General features: G+C 58.2%; 6 protein-coding genes across 6 annotated transcripts; 2 read left to right on the top strand and 4 right to left on the bottom strand.

Moving 5' to 3' along the window:
• Nucleotides 1–1,013: 1,013 nt before the first annotated feature.
• On the top strand, nucleotides 1,014–4,792 carry VTJ04DRAFT_8211 (uncharacterized protein; the record flags this gene model as incomplete). The annotated part of the gene is made up of 4 exons (XM_069366624.1): nucleotides 1,014–1,157; nucleotides 1,272–3,396; nucleotides 3,449–3,850; nucleotides 3,951–4,792. The coding sequence occupies 4 exons, from the start codon at nucleotides 1,014–1,016 to the stop codon at nucleotides 4,790–4,792; spliced, it is 3,513 nt and encodes a 1,170-aa protein (XP_069217539.1).
• A 440-nt stretch (nucleotides 4,793–5,232) lies between these two features.
• Nucleotides 5,233–6,667, bottom strand: VTJ04DRAFT_8210 (uncharacterized protein; the record flags this gene model as incomplete). The annotated part of the gene is made up of 3 exons (XM_069366623.1): nucleotides 5,233–6,355; nucleotides 6,435–6,523; nucleotides 6,590–6,667. 3 exons carry the CDS (start codon nucleotides 6,665–6,667, stop codon nucleotides 5,233–5,235), a joined length of 1,290 nt encoding a protein of 429 aa, XP_069217538.1.
• A 1,834-nt stretch (nucleotides 6,668–8,501) lies between these two features.
• Nucleotides 8,502–8,798, bottom strand: VTJ04DRAFT_8209 (uncharacterized protein; the record flags this gene model as incomplete). Its single annotated transcript, XM_069366621.1, has 1 exon — nucleotides 8,502–8,798. The coding sequence occupies one exon, from the start codon at nucleotides 8,796–8,798 to the stop codon at nucleotides 8,502–8,504; it is 297 nt and encodes a 98-aa protein (XP_069217537.1).
• Nucleotides 8,799–8,888: 90 nt separating this feature from the next.
• Nucleotides 8,889–9,218, bottom strand: VTJ04DRAFT_8208 (uncharacterized protein; the record flags this gene model as incomplete). The annotated part of the gene is made up of 1 exon (XM_069366620.1): nucleotides 8,889–9,218. One exon carries the CDS (start codon nucleotides 9,216–9,218, stop codon nucleotides 8,889–8,891), a length of 330 nt encoding a protein of 109 aa, XP_069217536.1.
• A 207-nt stretch (nucleotides 9,219–9,425) lies between these two features.
• VTJ04DRAFT_8207 (uncharacterized protein) lies at nucleotides 9,426–12,959 on the bottom strand (the record flags this gene model as incomplete). The annotated part of the gene is made up of 2 exons (XM_069366619.1): nucleotides 9,426–10,163; nucleotides 10,224–12,959. 2 exons carry the CDS (start codon nucleotides 12,957–12,959, stop codon nucleotides 9,426–9,428), a joined length of 3,474 nt encoding a protein of 1,157 aa, XP_069217535.1.
• Nucleotides 12,960–13,044: 85 nt separating this feature from the next.
• On the top strand, nucleotides 13,045–13,650 carry VTJ04DRAFT_8206 (uncharacterized protein; the record flags this gene model as incomplete). The annotated part of the gene is made up of 1 exon (XM_069366618.1): nucleotides 13,045–13,650. One exon carries the CDS (start codon nucleotides 13,045–13,047, stop codon nucleotides 13,648–13,650), a length of 606 nt encoding a protein of 201 aa, XP_069217534.1.
• Nucleotides 13,651–15,145: the final 1,495 nt, after the last annotated feature.

Here is a 15,145-nt window from a genome sequence, read left to right as displayed (position 1 = left end):
CGTCATCCGCTGGGCGCTATGGTGGGGCCACCAAACTTCAGTAACGGTTGGCGCTGGCCATCGATTAGAAGCAGGGCAGCAAAGAGTATCGAAGTTTCATCGTGCCTCGTGCTCATCGTCCCCGCCACCGTTGTCTGAACTGATGAGAGAGCATGCCAAGGAATCTGGAGTTCAGGCGATCCTGTAAAGGTTCGTCTGGTCTTGTGAACAGTGAAGAAAAGCTGCGACTGTGGGGCGCCGAGCCAGGTCTCCTGATGTGCCGCAGACGACCTTCTATAGGATGACTAGCATGACGCATCGTGACTGGGTCGCCTTTCCTGGGCGACTTCTAGAAAGCGAGCTTGGGAATTGTAAGCTTAGCGTACGGGAACCTTCGGTAGTTGACGAGCACCATCTCCAACCTTCTTGTCGTCCCGTCGCCTTTGCCACTGTTTTGGGCGCCAGATCCGGGCGACACTAAGTTTGGGACGTTGAGCCTTGTCGGGGCGTCTATGGATCGCGGACGGCCGATTATGAAGGTCTCATCCCATTGCAACTAATAAAGGTAATCTTGCGACGACGAGAGAAGAAGGTTGTGGCGGTTGGACAATGCGGCTGCCCGGACAACACATCGTACGGATTTCGAGAAGTCGAAAGTAAGAGAACAAACGAGCCCGGGCGACCAGTCGGGGTCGTGGTTTAATAGGATACAAAACTGAGGCATCTCTATGTGTGCCAATTACCTAGGTGTGTCGCAAGTGGCGGCCATCAGGACGGATTCGACAGAGCCACTCATGACCATTCCATTTCTCGCCGTCTCGCGATGGTGTCGTCATGGCGAGATTGGGCACCTCTCCAACGCCCAGACGGCAATCACGGAACCCTGGGGCCTGGCCAAATTGATGACGGGGAACTTGGAAGATGGGGACTTGGGAAGGCTGTGTCAGCATGAACTAGCCTACCAGAGATGCGCGCAGGTTGCACCTGCTCCTGCGCCCATACGTAACTGCCCGGCCTGCAGCCTGCACACCACCATGGCTTGCGCCTTCCCACCCGTCCGGCCTGCATGGTCCACAACTTGGAAGCCCCGCGCTCCTTCCCCCTCTTCCCGGAGCCGAGCGAACCCTTCTCTTATACTGCCGCTGCCTTGCTCGAAGCCTTCTTCCTCCACACTTTTTGTGCGTCCCCAAACTCTGCCACTTTCATCCATTTTTCTTCCAAGCTTGGGCTACATCGACAACATCACCCGAGTCTTACAAGACATAGCTCTTGACCTTTGACATACCTTACAGTCTACCACAATCACCGCCGTACGACAAACACTACCAACAACAACCATGCCTGAGTATCAGACCCGCTACGTGCGGGAGCGGGATGACTCCCCATCCTCGGACGACGGGTACAAGCGCACCACGGTGCGCCGTTACAAGGTGGCGCCGGATCGTGTCGACAAGATGATCGAGCGCGACATCGAGGTGATCGAAGAGGAGCACCGCAGTCGCTACGCTCCCGTCCCCCGTTCCCGCACCCACTACGACATTGTCGAAGAGGAGCGTGACTGGGAGTACCGTTCCCCTCGCGAGCGGCACCCCCACTGGGAGGATGACCGAGATACCGATGTCCGCATCGAAGAGCGCCGTGAGCGCCGCGACAACGGAGAGCTGGTCATTGAGCGCCGCGTCGAGGAGCGCTACGAAGACGGCTCCGATGCCGACCGCTGGCGCAGGGAGACCGAGTACTACCAGCCCGCTCCACAGCCGGCCCCTATCGTCATCCGCCAGCCGCCAACGACTGTCGTGATTCAGAACAAAGGAGCCGACAGAGGCGCGCGCGATGGAGAGTATTACTATCGCCATGAGTCTCGAGAAGTCGCGCCATACAGGGAACTGCACCGCGACGAGTGCACCATCACCCGCTACGAAGAGGATGTCCTCCCCCGCCATCACCGCCACCGCTATCATGACTCTGCCTTCAGCGAGGGCGAGCAGGAGACCGTCTACCGCTCTCGGCGCTCCCGTCGCGAGCGGGGTCGGGCCCGCAGCCGGAGCTCATCAAGCAGCAGCAGCAGCAGCAGCAGCAGCAGCCCACACCGGAAGCGGCACCTCGCCGAAGGCGCGCTGGCAGGCGCCGGTCTTACTGCCATCCTTGCTTCCAGGCGCGATTCCCACGGCGAGCTTCCCCAGCACCGCGGTCGCAAGGTGCTTGCCGGCGCCGCCCTAGGCGCCCTCGGCACCGAGATCGCCCGCCGCGCACATAGCGCCTACGAGGAACGTCATGCCGACGATGACGATAGGAGGTCTCGTTCACGGTCCAGGTCGCGCCAACCACACTCCAAGTTGAAGACGGCCTTAGGCCTTGCCGCGGTGGGCCTCGCTGCCGCCGGTGCTGCTAAATACATCCAGGGCAACAAGATCGAAAAGGAGGAGATGAGCCGCGGCCGCTCCCGCCATCGCGATAGCAGCGTCAGCTCGCGGTCCACCAGTAAGATGCGCTCCAGGAGCCGCTCCAAGAGCCGCGCGTCCGCAGCCAAGGTGGGCCTTGGGACGGCCGCCGCCGTCGGCTTGGTCCAGCACTACCGCCACAGAAGCCAGTCGAGGAGCAAGAGCCGCTCGCGGTCTCGCCTTCGCACCCCCGCCGAGATGATCGGTGCCGGCCTCACCGCCGCCGCAGCCAAAAAGCTGTACGACCGCCACAAGGACAAGGAGGAGGAAGTAGAGGAACGCCGACACGACCGCCGCCGTTCGCACGATTACAGCGACCCCGAGCGCGACTCGTACTACGACCGGGATGATCGCTATGTCTACCGCCGCCGCAGCCGCAGCAGCCGTAGCAGGAGCAGAAGTGTGATGCGGTCCGCAAACCCGTACCCCGACGGTGACTCTTCCTTCGCTGATCCTGAATTAGGTATGATGGTTGAGTACGGGGCCAACCCGCTGTACGTCGACCCCCACCAGCCGGAGGATTCGGGGCGGTCGGCGGCCGAGTACGACTCGGCGACCGAGGAGAGCCGGCGACGACGCAGACGCAGGAGTGCGCGGAGATCGAGTGACGACGACGGTTATTCGAGCGACACGGAGTCGGAGACGGATCGGGATAAGGAGGGTAAGAAGAAGAAGGAGCGAAGTAGGAGTCGGTTGCGAAAAGCCGTGGCTGGTGTCGCGGCTGCCGGGGCGGCTGCGTTGGGAATTAAGAAGTATGCTGACAAGAAGGAGAAGGAAAAGGAAAAGGAAAAAGAAAGGGAGAGGGGGGATTTGGAACGGGAGAGTTCTAGGGATCGGGAGAGGTCCAGGGACCGGGAGAGGGAAAGATCTCGGGACCGGTCAAGGTCGAGAGATGGAGATAGGGAACGCGATATGGAGAGGGAACGGGAAATGAGGGAGAGGGAGAGAGAGAAGGGTAGGGAGAGGGATCGCCGGCGTGAGTAATCCTGACTTTCAAGTTCCAGAGCGTGAATGCTGACAGGTACAAGGTTATGAGGAGGAAACCCGCGGAGCTGATGATTACGACTACGGTGCCTACAGGGCACCTTCACCTCCCATGGCATCTGGCGGCTACTACAACCCTCCTCCACCTCCACCTCCGCCTGCTCTGGCCGCCCCAAGCAATCCTCCGGCCAACGGCTTCACACATCATCCCAACATGGCAACCGCCAGCTTGCCCCAATATTTCACGCCGTACCCAGATGATCCAGCATACCCCCCGCAAGCTGTTCCGCGAGCCCCCCCTCAGCCGCCATTGACCGACGCCAACCTCGCTCCTCCTCTGGGGCAACACACGCCTGGCCCTGAACATGTGAGTGCTACTTCTCGTGTTGGTCGGTCCACTCCCAAGCCGGAACCCGCCGTCCGCTCTGCAGATGGCGACTACAAGGGTGCGTCCTCTCTCGGTGATATCCGCTGAGGGGCCTGTGACCAGCCTCGAGCCGCTGCAGTAAAAAAGGGGGAAAAAGAAATGCTAACATGTGTGTCTAGATGGTGTAAGACGGTTGTCAAGGAGCCGTGCGAGGCGTCATTCGCCCAACCTTGCGGCGCGTTATTCGCCCAACCTTGCGGACACGGACTCGGACGTGTCTGACACGCCTCGCACCCCGAAATCTGTCGTCTTCGGTCCTCTTTCCCCGAAATCGTCGGCCACCCTGCGCAGACATCGCGAAGAGCTGGCTGCCAAGTCCGAGAATGAAGGCTCGACCCGCAAGCGTGATGATGACAAGGAAAGCAATGACGACAACCGAAGCCCCTCCCGCCGCCGCCGCCGGAGCAACTCGGAACCTTCCTCGGACCGTCGACTCGTCGTCACAAACCACCGTTCACCTGACTCGAGTCCCTCGGATAGAGAACACAAAGAGGACGACGAGGAAGACGTGATCGAGATGCTCCCGGACCGGTTCGACGCGCAGGGCCGTCCGCTGGACGGTTCTGATATTGGAGTCCGGAGGGGCCTACCCAAATGGCACAGCCGGCGCGGCAACTTTGAGTACCGCAGCCCGCGCAGCGGACCCGGAGGGTGGCTTATGCAGGGCGAATGGGGAGTGGCGGGCACCGACCTGGAGACGGTGGAGCGTATCGTGCGCAACGTGACGGGCGTGCTGGAGGGACGGGGCAGCTGGATGGGGTTGCTTGGGGGGTTGCTGAGCGGGAGTCTGCTTGAGGGGCCGCCGGTCGGGGATGATCAGGGACGGGGGAGGATTGAAGATAGGGAACGGGTTGAGGTGAGAAGGAGGCGGAAGAGGAGGAATGGGAGTGAGAGTGAGAGGAGAGCGAGGTATGATGATGAACTTGATGATCGGTATTATTATGGCAGGGAAAGATGGTGATTTATGAGGAGGAGAAGCAAGGGTATGACTGAGCTGGATCGGAACGGCCGGATGAGATTTCATGACTTGATGACTGACGATTTCCTTTTGTTGTTGCTTTCTCTTTCTGTTTTATGATGTGGCTTGGCTTTGTTTCTTTATGACCAGTTTGTTAGACATGATACTGTTGTATTCCGTTGACCGACTGATGGCATTGTTCTTCTATACAGAATGATGATCTACATGTTCCTAATACATTATGACCATGTACAAGTTCTCAATACATCATGACAATATACAAATGTTAAAGACAACAACTTGTCTGGACCGATGCCTCAGGACTTCATGACATACACTTCCCCCAAGATGTCGCGGAGCCTAGTCACAAACCAGAAAAGACGTTGTATATTCCTCTATACTTCATATACACGAAGAAGCAAAACCCCGCATTTTTCCCATCATCATAACTCCTCGTGCTCGTGCGCATGCTCCTCCTCCTGCTCCGATTTGATGATGGGCTTGTCTGGCCTGCCGCTGTCCTTGTGCAAGTCGACGCCGTTCTTGGCCCGCCACTTTTCGAAGAGCTGCCACAGCTCCTTCTCCATGTCGCTGTCCATCTGGTCCGGCAACACCACCGTGTACTCGACGTAGAGGTTGCCGTACTGCGTCTTGTGGTAGACGTCGTCGCCGTCCTCGTGCCAGATGGGCATGCCCTCGCCGGGTATCGTCTCGACGTGACCCGGCTGCACGACCTGGCCCCTCGGACGGCCCAGACGCACAATGTGCCCGTCGAGATGGGTGATGTTGCGCGTCCAATCGCCCAGCAGCGCCTCGCGCAGCGACAGGACCTCGCGCCAGAAGAGATCGTCGCCGCGCCGCCGGAAAAACACGCCGTCCACCCGGTCCGGGTTCCCTTCCTCGCTCTCCAGCTCGGGTTCTTTTTCGTACACCGTCACGATCAGATCCCCCGCGACGTAGTCCGGGTGAGCGTCAGCCTCGTTTTCGTACGCCACCCTCGCGCCGTCCGCCATGCCGCGCTGCACGTTGAGGGTCACGGTCGTCAGGCGCCGCACCACGCGCTCCCCGTTGCACTGCTTGCAGCGGTGCTTGATGGCCTTGCCCCTTCCGCCGCACGCCTCGCACTGCATCTGCACCTGCGTCACCATGCCGGGCGCGAGCTGTTGGCGGACGGTGCGCACGCCGCGCCCGCCGCAGTGCGGGCAGGTGTGCACGACGCGGTCGGCGGCGCCCGTGCCCGCGCAGGCGTCGCAGATTTCTTGCTTGTTCCACTGGAACTCGGTGATGCGGCCGTTGTAGAAGTCGCGCAGGGGCACGCCGACCTTGACCTCGACGTTGGGCCCGCGGCGCTGGCCGGGTTGGTTGCCGAAGTGGCCGCCGCCGCCAAAGAAGCGGCTGAAGAGGTCGAACGGGTCGTGGTGGCCCCCGCCGGCGCCACCTTGCTGCTTGTGCTTTTGCAGGCCCTCGTGGCCGTACTGGTCGTAGATACGCCGGGATTCGGGGTCCGAGAGGGCCTCGTAGGCTTCGGAGACTTGGACGAACTTGTCGTGGGCGGTTGGGTCGTTGCTGGAAGACGGGGAGGAGGCGTTGGTTAGGCAGGGTTTAAGAGGTTGGAGGGTAAGGGGAGGGGGCAAATAGAACATACGGGTTCTTGTCAGGGTGGTACTTCTTGCTTAGTTGGCGGTAGGCAGACTTGATCTGCTTCTCGGTGGCATCTTTCTTGAGACCGAGGACCTGTGAGGAGCCAAGGGGTTAGTGGAACAGCACGTCATTGGGAGGACGAAGAGGCCAAAGACATACCTTGTAGTAGTCCTCGGCGCACAGCACCAGCTGCGCAAAGGTCAAGAGTGCTAGGAGGAGGGTCCTGAGCAGCCTCATGGCGTAGGCGGCCGCGGCCCGGAAGCCGGCGAGATATGGGTCGGGGGTGTTTGGGAGAGCAGGTCCGGGCTGGATTCAGGCGATTGAAGCGGATGGGAAAGCGAGCGACCAGTGGAGGGGAGGTGGCAGAATCAACAAAAGTTCAAAGTTGGTTTGTAAGTTTGGAGGTTTATGTTGATGTTGCAGCCAGCGTGGTCATAGCGATTGCATGCTGGCAACCGGGAAGTTTGACAGGGGCTATGCTTATCGGGCACGTTGATTGGCTGGATCTGTGGTGGGTCTCTCAACAAGCTTTCTTATCAAGGCAGGCGGCGAAAGCATCTTAGACTTCACCCAAGCCAAGAGTGAGTTTCCAGAAGGTTGCACGTTGATATCATAGATAGACTCTGTTGATCTCGGGGTTTCGTTCACTTACAAGTACGGTGCAGTAGCCACCATAACTCAACGGCAAATAGTTGCTAAGATATTCCCATCATCCTCTCAACCATGCTGCCTTTTCTCTTAGACAAGAGTGAGCAAAATAGGCCCATCCACGTCTTGAGAATCCCTCCTCATCTTGATTGCATCAAAGATAAAAACACAGCAAGATTCATCACCATAGACTTCCTAAAAGGTGCACATCTCAAATCGTCATATATATGTTTCTTGCCACCCTTCTGGCTGACATACCGCGTCCAGCATATCAGCCCAACTCATACCTATGTACATACTATGCTCATGGCCAATCTGAGCGGACCCACGAATAAAAATAAGCCATACACACAAACACCACCTCGTCGTTCAGTTTGAATACAGAAGCCTAGGTGATGACCATCCATAGCCGTTCATCCACATGCCTGTCATCGAGAGTTCCTGTCCTCCCTGATAAGAAAGGCCAGGTCTCATTGAAAAGGTCCCCAAAATGGACACATACTCACGCTCGTGTACCACTTGTCCTCTTCATTCCTGAACCCCTGAATCTCTCTCGCCCGCAAACCAAGCATCTAAAGAAAAATCACATCATACAATACACTGTTACCGCTGCACCCCTTTATTCGATTCAGACGTCCAGCTCGTGTATAATTAATACATAGTGCGCTGTCATGTTTGTTCCCTGCTCCGCTGCCAGCTGCGTCTATTCGTAGTACCAGTCGCTGTCATTGTCTTCCAAGTCCGCCGGTTTAGACTCCACCGCCGGCCGTCAACGTATATACGTCCGTCAACGCCGTCACCGTCATCACCACCTCCGTCAACACCGCCGTTAACGCCACCGTTAACGCTCCACCATCTCCCGGTGACTGATCAACCTGACCGATCAACCAAGCATCCATCCAACCCCTCCTCAAGTCTACAAAACGACACACACACCATCACAAAACTCACTTCATCTGCCCCCCGACCATCACCTCTCTCTCCCACACACTCTCCCATCAACATCTCTCTTTCTCTCATTTACACACTCTCCCATCAATATCCTGCTTCTCAAACCCCAAGCCTCCTCTCAACCGAGAACATTATAAACTGGCACCGACTCGACATGACATGAATCCGACTTCAACGCTTGCACACACCAAGACGGCCGACAACGAGCGCCGCCGCGCCATCAAGCCCTGACGGCACCTACACACTTGTCGTCCAACAACAACAACACACCAAGTACCTAGACAACCAGTCATCACAACCACCATCCATCTCCACGACCCTCATCTTCAAACATCTCCCAGCTTTCTTCATGATCATCATCGACAAAGGAAATGATTAACTACCTGAGTAAAGCAGCAGCAGCAGTACAGCAGTAGTAGTACATGAATACAAGGTCTGGTAAGGTAGGTAGTGGTAGGTCTTGTCTTTTTTTTTATCCCTCCTCCTTCCCACCAACAAACCATCTAAATATCGTAATCATTCCGGCATCGTCTTCGTCATGATGATCCTCCTTCTCCCAGAAAAAGCCACCGATGATCCGACGACGATGATGATGACCCTCCCAAACCAACATACTCACACAGACAAAGGAAAGACAGATAGACAGACAGAAAAGAAAATAGGCTAACATGTAGCCAGCATCAGCCAGCAATACGCCGTCCGTGAGCGCCCAATATCCCTCCCACCCATCCAGCCTACCGCCCTCAAGAACAAGGATCAAAGAACCCATCGCCTAGCCCGACCCGGACCGGACCGCCCAAAAATGCATGCGAACCCAACCCAGATCCTCCCATGGATGTATGGGGATTCCATAATGCGCCTAGCAATGCATGTTCGCCGCCGCCTCCTCCGACCAGAGTGAGAGATGAGGGGGGTATATCCCGTCCGTCCGACCGAACCGCCATTCCAACAAAAACGCCCGTCCATGAAAACGAAAGACAAGGCCAACCAACGCCGTCGTCGTGCCGTCATCATCATACACTTCGCTTGGATGATCTTGTTCATTTTCAACGACAAACAAGCCACCGTCGAGCGAATAAAAGAAATCGAAGAAGGAATGACGACCGACCCGTGGCCCAAAGGCACTTCGACATGAGAAATCGAACAGGGAATAAATAAGGAAAGTGTCGCCCTGTGCGTCGACTTGCATGTGGAGCAGCTGCTCTGATGAAAAAAAAAGGCAGTGTTGACAGTTGAAACAATATCGCAGAAATAAAGTGGTTGGTGGTCATACAAAGGCTGACAGAAAGTAGGTCAACCCAACGCATCGTACTCGAACAGAGAGGTGCGCATCGGCCACATCTCAAGGGGCGGCGCGACGTCCTTGCGAGATTGATAAAACAGAGGCGACGAGACTTCAGGCGTCCGTCATCTCGGTATCCTCTTCAGCCTCCTTCGCCGGCTCCTTCTCGTCCTCGACCTGGGGACCCCAGTTGCCCTCGAAGACGGTCGCACCAGCAGCACGACGGGACGAGATCCAGACGACCGACTCGAAGGCCAGCACCTGCTCGGCGGTGGGACGCTTGGCCGGGTCCGGCTGGAGAATCCAGTAGATGAGGTTGTCCAAGGAGTTCGGGTGGTTGGGCTCCAGCATGAACTTGGGTGGCTGCTGCAGCTCGGTACGCTTCGAACCAAAGAGGTTCTTAGCGTTGTGCGTCGGGGACCCGAACGAGAAGGAGCCGTCATTGTCGTCATCATCGACCTGGGAAATGCCGGAATCGTGCTCGACAGGGAGGCCGTTGGCATCGCGGGGAATGTTGCCGGCCTTACCGGCTGTCAGATAAGGAATCCCGTCGAAGTCGGCCTCACGGAGAGCCTGCCAGAACGGCCCGTTCTGCGGAAGGAAGACGTTGCAGGCCACCTCGAGGATCATGAGACCCATCGCGAAGATATCGGCCGGCTTGTCGACTTGGCCGGAGAAGATCTCAGGGGCAAGGTACGAGCGATCCCCTTCAGCATCGACGCCTTTGGCCGCAGGCCACGTGGTGGCAAGTCCGAAGTCGCCGATCTTGAGGTAGCCGTCAAAGGTGATGAAGATATTGGCAGGCTTGATGTCGAGATGGATGAAATTGGCCTGGTGGATTGCGGCGAGACCCTACACGTCCACGTTAGCGAGTGAATCCTCGCGGGTCGTCTACCAACTGAAAATGCTTACCTGAGTAGTCTCCAGGAGAATCTTCCAGATCCTAAAGTCATCCAGACGGCCGTGCTCTCCCACGGTCTTGAGGAAGTCGGCAAGGTTACCTTCGGCGCAGAACTCGGTCTGGATATACAGGTGGCCGTGATGCTCCCAGCTGTCAATGAGCTGAATCACCTTGCTCGAGTGACGCAGAGCCTGGAGAATGGCAACCTCCTGCATCCGGACCTTGCGACCTCGGTCACCGTGGAACGGCATCTTGAGCTTCTTGACGGCATACACCGACTCGGACCTGGGGCTCGACGGGGTCCGAGGGGTGCTCGAATACCCGAGCATGAATGAGAAGGGCGCCGACGCCTTCACCACCCGATACACCTGCGAGAATTCGCCCGAGCCGATGGGGTCAACATGGTCGAAACGCGCCAGCAGCGACTCGTCAATTTCATCTGGCACATGCGAATTCTGAGGCGTGATGCTCGCTCGCCGGTTGGCAATGCTGGAGAACAGGCTCCTCGACTGGTTGTTACTCGGGGTGGCTGGGGTCTGGGACACGCTTCCCCGCCTATCGAAGTGGTTGGAAATCGACAGGCCGCTCGGGTCAGGGGGCGTCATGGAATCGGCGTCAGCATTGTAGGGAGTCTGAGGCGCGCCGTTTTCCACTTTGAAGGGAGTCGAGACGGGGTTGGCGGCCTGAGACCGCTCCGAGGCGCGGTTCCGGGACCCGAACAAGCGGGTCGAAGTCCTGACAGGGGCGGGCGTGGCGAACAAGGCGGGGTGAATGTTGTTCTCAGCGCGGGCCGCAAATGAGAGACCCAGGCATGGCGATTCCCCAGCGAAGGGTGTCGACGGGCGGCGTCGGGTATCGACCGGGCTCGCGCTTTCGTCCTGCAGGACATCGGGGTCGAACGAGGTCTGCGCGGTGCTTGTCCGGAAGTTGGTGCTCGAGGCAAAGAGGCGAGTGCGAGCGGCAAACGAGCGGTTGTCGTCCGGTGTCGCCGCGCTATCCGAAGGCGCCGTGATCGACTTGACGAAGAGGTTCTTGGTTGGAGTGGGAGGAAGATCATCGTTCGCCTCGGCAGGCTCGTCGCCATCCATGCTCAGCATGCTTGCCTGCCGGGTGTGGCTGTTGCGAAGCTGCTGGAAGAGTCGATTGCCCGGCCTGTCCGCAAAGAGGTCACCACGGACCGGGGGCGCCATCGCGCTGAACGGCGACGAGGGGCTCCCCAAAGACATCCGGGCATGCCGACCACCGCTGCCGCCGCTGCGAGGCGGGTACGTGGCTGAGTAGTAGGGCTGCTTCTTGCAAGGCGTGTCGGGCATCGGGGCAATCTTTGCCGAGGGGTGCTCCAGGGAATCCTCACCCTTGGGCTTCATCTTGGAAACCAGGCCCGTCGACATGAAGGCAGACTTGAGCGGCTTCGCCCCCTTATAGTCAGGGGTCGACGCGCCATCGGAATCGTCGACGGGCGGCCGGGCACCGATAGGGAGAGACCTGGCAAAGACTCGAGGGAGCAGCGGCCTTTGGACAGAAAAGTCACCATCCACAGGGGCCGAGCTCTCCGAAGGTGGCTGCACGACGCGGGACAATGGGTGTGGCTGGCTGATGGGCCTCTGGGCCGACTGTTGGACCTGGACAAACGGGCTCGACTGTTGCTCGGGCGGCATATAATGGTCCAGGGACAGCCTCGGCCTGCTCCGAGAGAAAAGCGGAGTGGCTGGCGTGCCCGGCGTGCCAGGAGTCCCGGGTTCGGCGCCAAACTGCGCCAGCTGCCTTTCACCGGCCCGCCGGCCCAAGGATGCTTGGTTCATTCCATGGCGCTGCTGCAACGTGCTCCGACGCAGCGAGGAGGTGCGTTTGGGCATGGCGGAGGTGGAGGGAGTCGGCGGAACGGCTTGCTCCTCGTCGGCCGGAGTGGTGGAGCCGGTCAGCTGGTACTCGCGGTTGCTGTCGTCATGGATCTCGAAGCCCTGCGGCGAGGTCTGCGGAGGATCGAAGACGGAGGTATCATTGGCAGCAACCGAGATGCCGTGCATGCTCCTGCGCTTCGCCACCGGGCTCCCGCAGCTGGAGTCGCCAAGGTCCAAGTCTCTGGCCTCCTCGCCCCGCTTCATCGGGCTGACGGAAATGGACGGGAAAGGCTCCTTGAAGAGGCTGAGTTTCGTCGTCGAGGAGCAATCCAACTGCGACAGGCGGGATGGGCGCTCGAAGCTGCGGCGCGGGGCCGGGGTGGTCAGAGACGTCGGAAAGGAGGAAACAGACGTGTTCTCCTGATCCGGGACGGCCGAGAGCGATGCAGAGACGGGCATTTGGTTACCGGAGTCCGGGGATGGGCCGAAAACACGTTTGAGGGGGCTCTTGGGAGAGAGTCGAGTGCGAGACAACGGCCTGTTTACGGTTTTGGGCCGAGTGGAGCGCACCGAGAGCTTGAGGTTGTTGGGCCGAAACGGAGTCGCTGTTGTTGACGTCTGAAGTTGGGGTGGCGCGGAATGAGTAATAGGGGTCATGGGACCGGCGCCAAAGGCCGGCGTCGAAGGGGCTGCCGTGGTGACGGAAGATGACGCTGGCTGCGAGACGTGTGGCGTTGGCGGCAGGGTTTGCCGAGAAGGGGATGCGAGCGCTGAAAGGCGGAACTTCGAAGGTGACCTCGACAATGATCGCCGCAGAGAACGGACAGTGGCCGTCACATCGACGTTGTGGGCATGGGTAGGTGACGGAAGGGTGAGAGTTCCCCCACTTGCATTGCTGAACGACATGGTCGTTCTTGGTTGGGGAAGCACCAGCTCGCGAGATGGGTCGAACCTTCAGGTTCTCAGGCCAGCGGCAGCCTGGAATCGTCGGATGTCGTCGCAGTTAAGGTTGAGGCGGTTGGCACAACAGCCTGTCCGCACAAGCCCAGAAAACGATCACCAGTTCCCGCCGATGTTGTTGAGAAGAGGCGATGAGGGGGGGAACTGGAAGTGGATCAAGAGCACTAGGCCTGACAGCGGCGAATCCGGTCGTCGCTTCAGAGATGGAAGAAAAAAAAAAGAGAGTCGTGGTTTGGAGGTCGTAGAAATCGAACAATGCGGAAATCGCGAGATCACAACAATCGGAAGGGACCTTCTAGCATCGTCGAAAGTCGTCGTCGAAAATCGATCGCGGCTGCCTGGTGCAGTCGTTGAGGATGGTGCGACAAGAACTTCGAGTCCCTTCGAGTCGTCTGGTGGTGAGTTGCGACTGCCGCAGATGCCGAAAAGTCGAAGATCGTGTCGCGAAATATTATGGTCGAGGAAGTTTCGACGAGGAAGGCGACCGACTGGCGACCTTCTGTTTTGCGCTTTGATTCAGAGGTTGTTTTCGTTGGCTGTGTCGCGGGTTGACGTGCGCCCTGATGAGTTGGCGGGGAATGCAACCAGTGGGGCTGGTGGGCTCGTTGCTATTCTCGTTGCGCCTTGTCTCTCCTAAAACACAGAGGTTGGAATGCTGGTGGCCTCTGAGAGTATCGGCGTGACCAGGCGAAAAAAAAAGATTGTAAGGTTTTGGCGATCACATCCAACACATGGCGAGATGGGGGAGGGAGAGACGGAAGAGAGGCGCGGATGCGTGATGCGGCGAAGGGCACCCAAGAAAGAGGAAAGTCGTCCACTCTTGTTTACGACGCGTCTTTCGCGTTGGCGGCGCGTTTTGCAGGGGGGCCTTGCCGTGCCTGGCGCTAGTGCGAACTGTGCCCCACCAGCCTGGCTGGGGTGGTGTGGTGCCAGTGACAGGGGCGGGAAACTCCGAGAAGGGAAACTGGTGTGGCAAAGCATGAGGTTGGAAATCCACACGCCTCACAACACGACCACGGCAAGACCGCGGCTTCTCAAACCTGCTGTACCACAACCCCCAAAAATCAGTGTTGAAAAGACAATCGAGTCGGCACAATGAGTGGATACGGTTTCTCCTTGCGGCTGCAAGGTTCCGGCCGGTTACACAGCAGGTGGTTCCAGAAACAATCCTCAGGCATCCTCAACATCATTAGGCATCTCCAGGCGCGACTTGTAACTTGTAGCTTCTAAGTACCTTCCTCAAGCCACATCCCGTCCTCACCTTCCCCTCACCTCCTCACCGCCCGGGAGGGGAAGGAAGACGAACAGACTCCTTGATCTCACCATCTTTTCACCATCTGGGTCCCGAGATACCTATCGGAGCGGTGAATTTTGCCCATCGACTGGGGACTTGCACGATCCTCGCGCTGTCTCAGAGAGGTTGAGCGCGCATGACCGGGGGGCTGGCCATGTGTGGGGTGCATGAGCCATCGCCAGCCACCAGGCTCCAGGGCTTTCTAGGGTTCACACCGCCCGGGGCCTGATGCTTGGGCCACGAGGGGCAGAAAACGCGCCCCGCGTCCAGCACCCCTCCAAAGCAAAACAGATCGCGGAAAAAAAAAGCTGCAAGGGCGTTTCGCTTCCCGCCGGGCATCTGGGCGTCTTTCCACGAGGACACAATGCAAGATGCCTTTAGTAGTAGGGACATGAGACATCATTTGGTCACTCACATGCCAGAGGATTTTCATCAGGCGCTTGTGAGTCAATGTGGTCATCATTGTCCAAGCTAGCTGCCCACGAGTCTCGGCAGGATCCATCCACCTGCGCCGAGCCAAATCCATGATGGCTCGGCCCCAGCAAACGGCGACGGGAACCTTCCATCAGGTACCTGAGCCAGGCTGATAGGAAGGATTGCCGCCGCCCTCGCCTGGACCCGAAAGCTGCCATTAATGCCGTTTGTCAATGCGGAAAAGAAAAAGTGCCCTTCCGTTCCGAGGGCAATCATTGCAACAAAGCTGTGCCTTGTTTTGTTTACTTGCTTCCCAACGCGTCAAAATACAAACAGTGGTCAAAAACGCTGTTGTTGTTCATGCAAAATTCTGGCAAGTTGTTTCTCCATAGTACTCGAGAGGTCGAGGATGTACAACAACCCC

This window comes from Mycothermus thermophilus (assembly GCF_041956435.1).
Source record: "Mycothermus thermophilus strain CBS 625.91 unplaced genomic scaffold VTJ04scaffold_5, whole genome shotgun sequence".
Lineage (NCBI taxonomy): Eukaryota > Fungi > Ascomycota > Sordariomycetes > Sordariales > Chaetomiaceae > Mycothermus > Mycothermus thermophilus.
The sequence above is the reverse complement of the archived record's forward strand: the minus strand, read 5'-3'. Positions and strand labels throughout refer to the sequence as shown.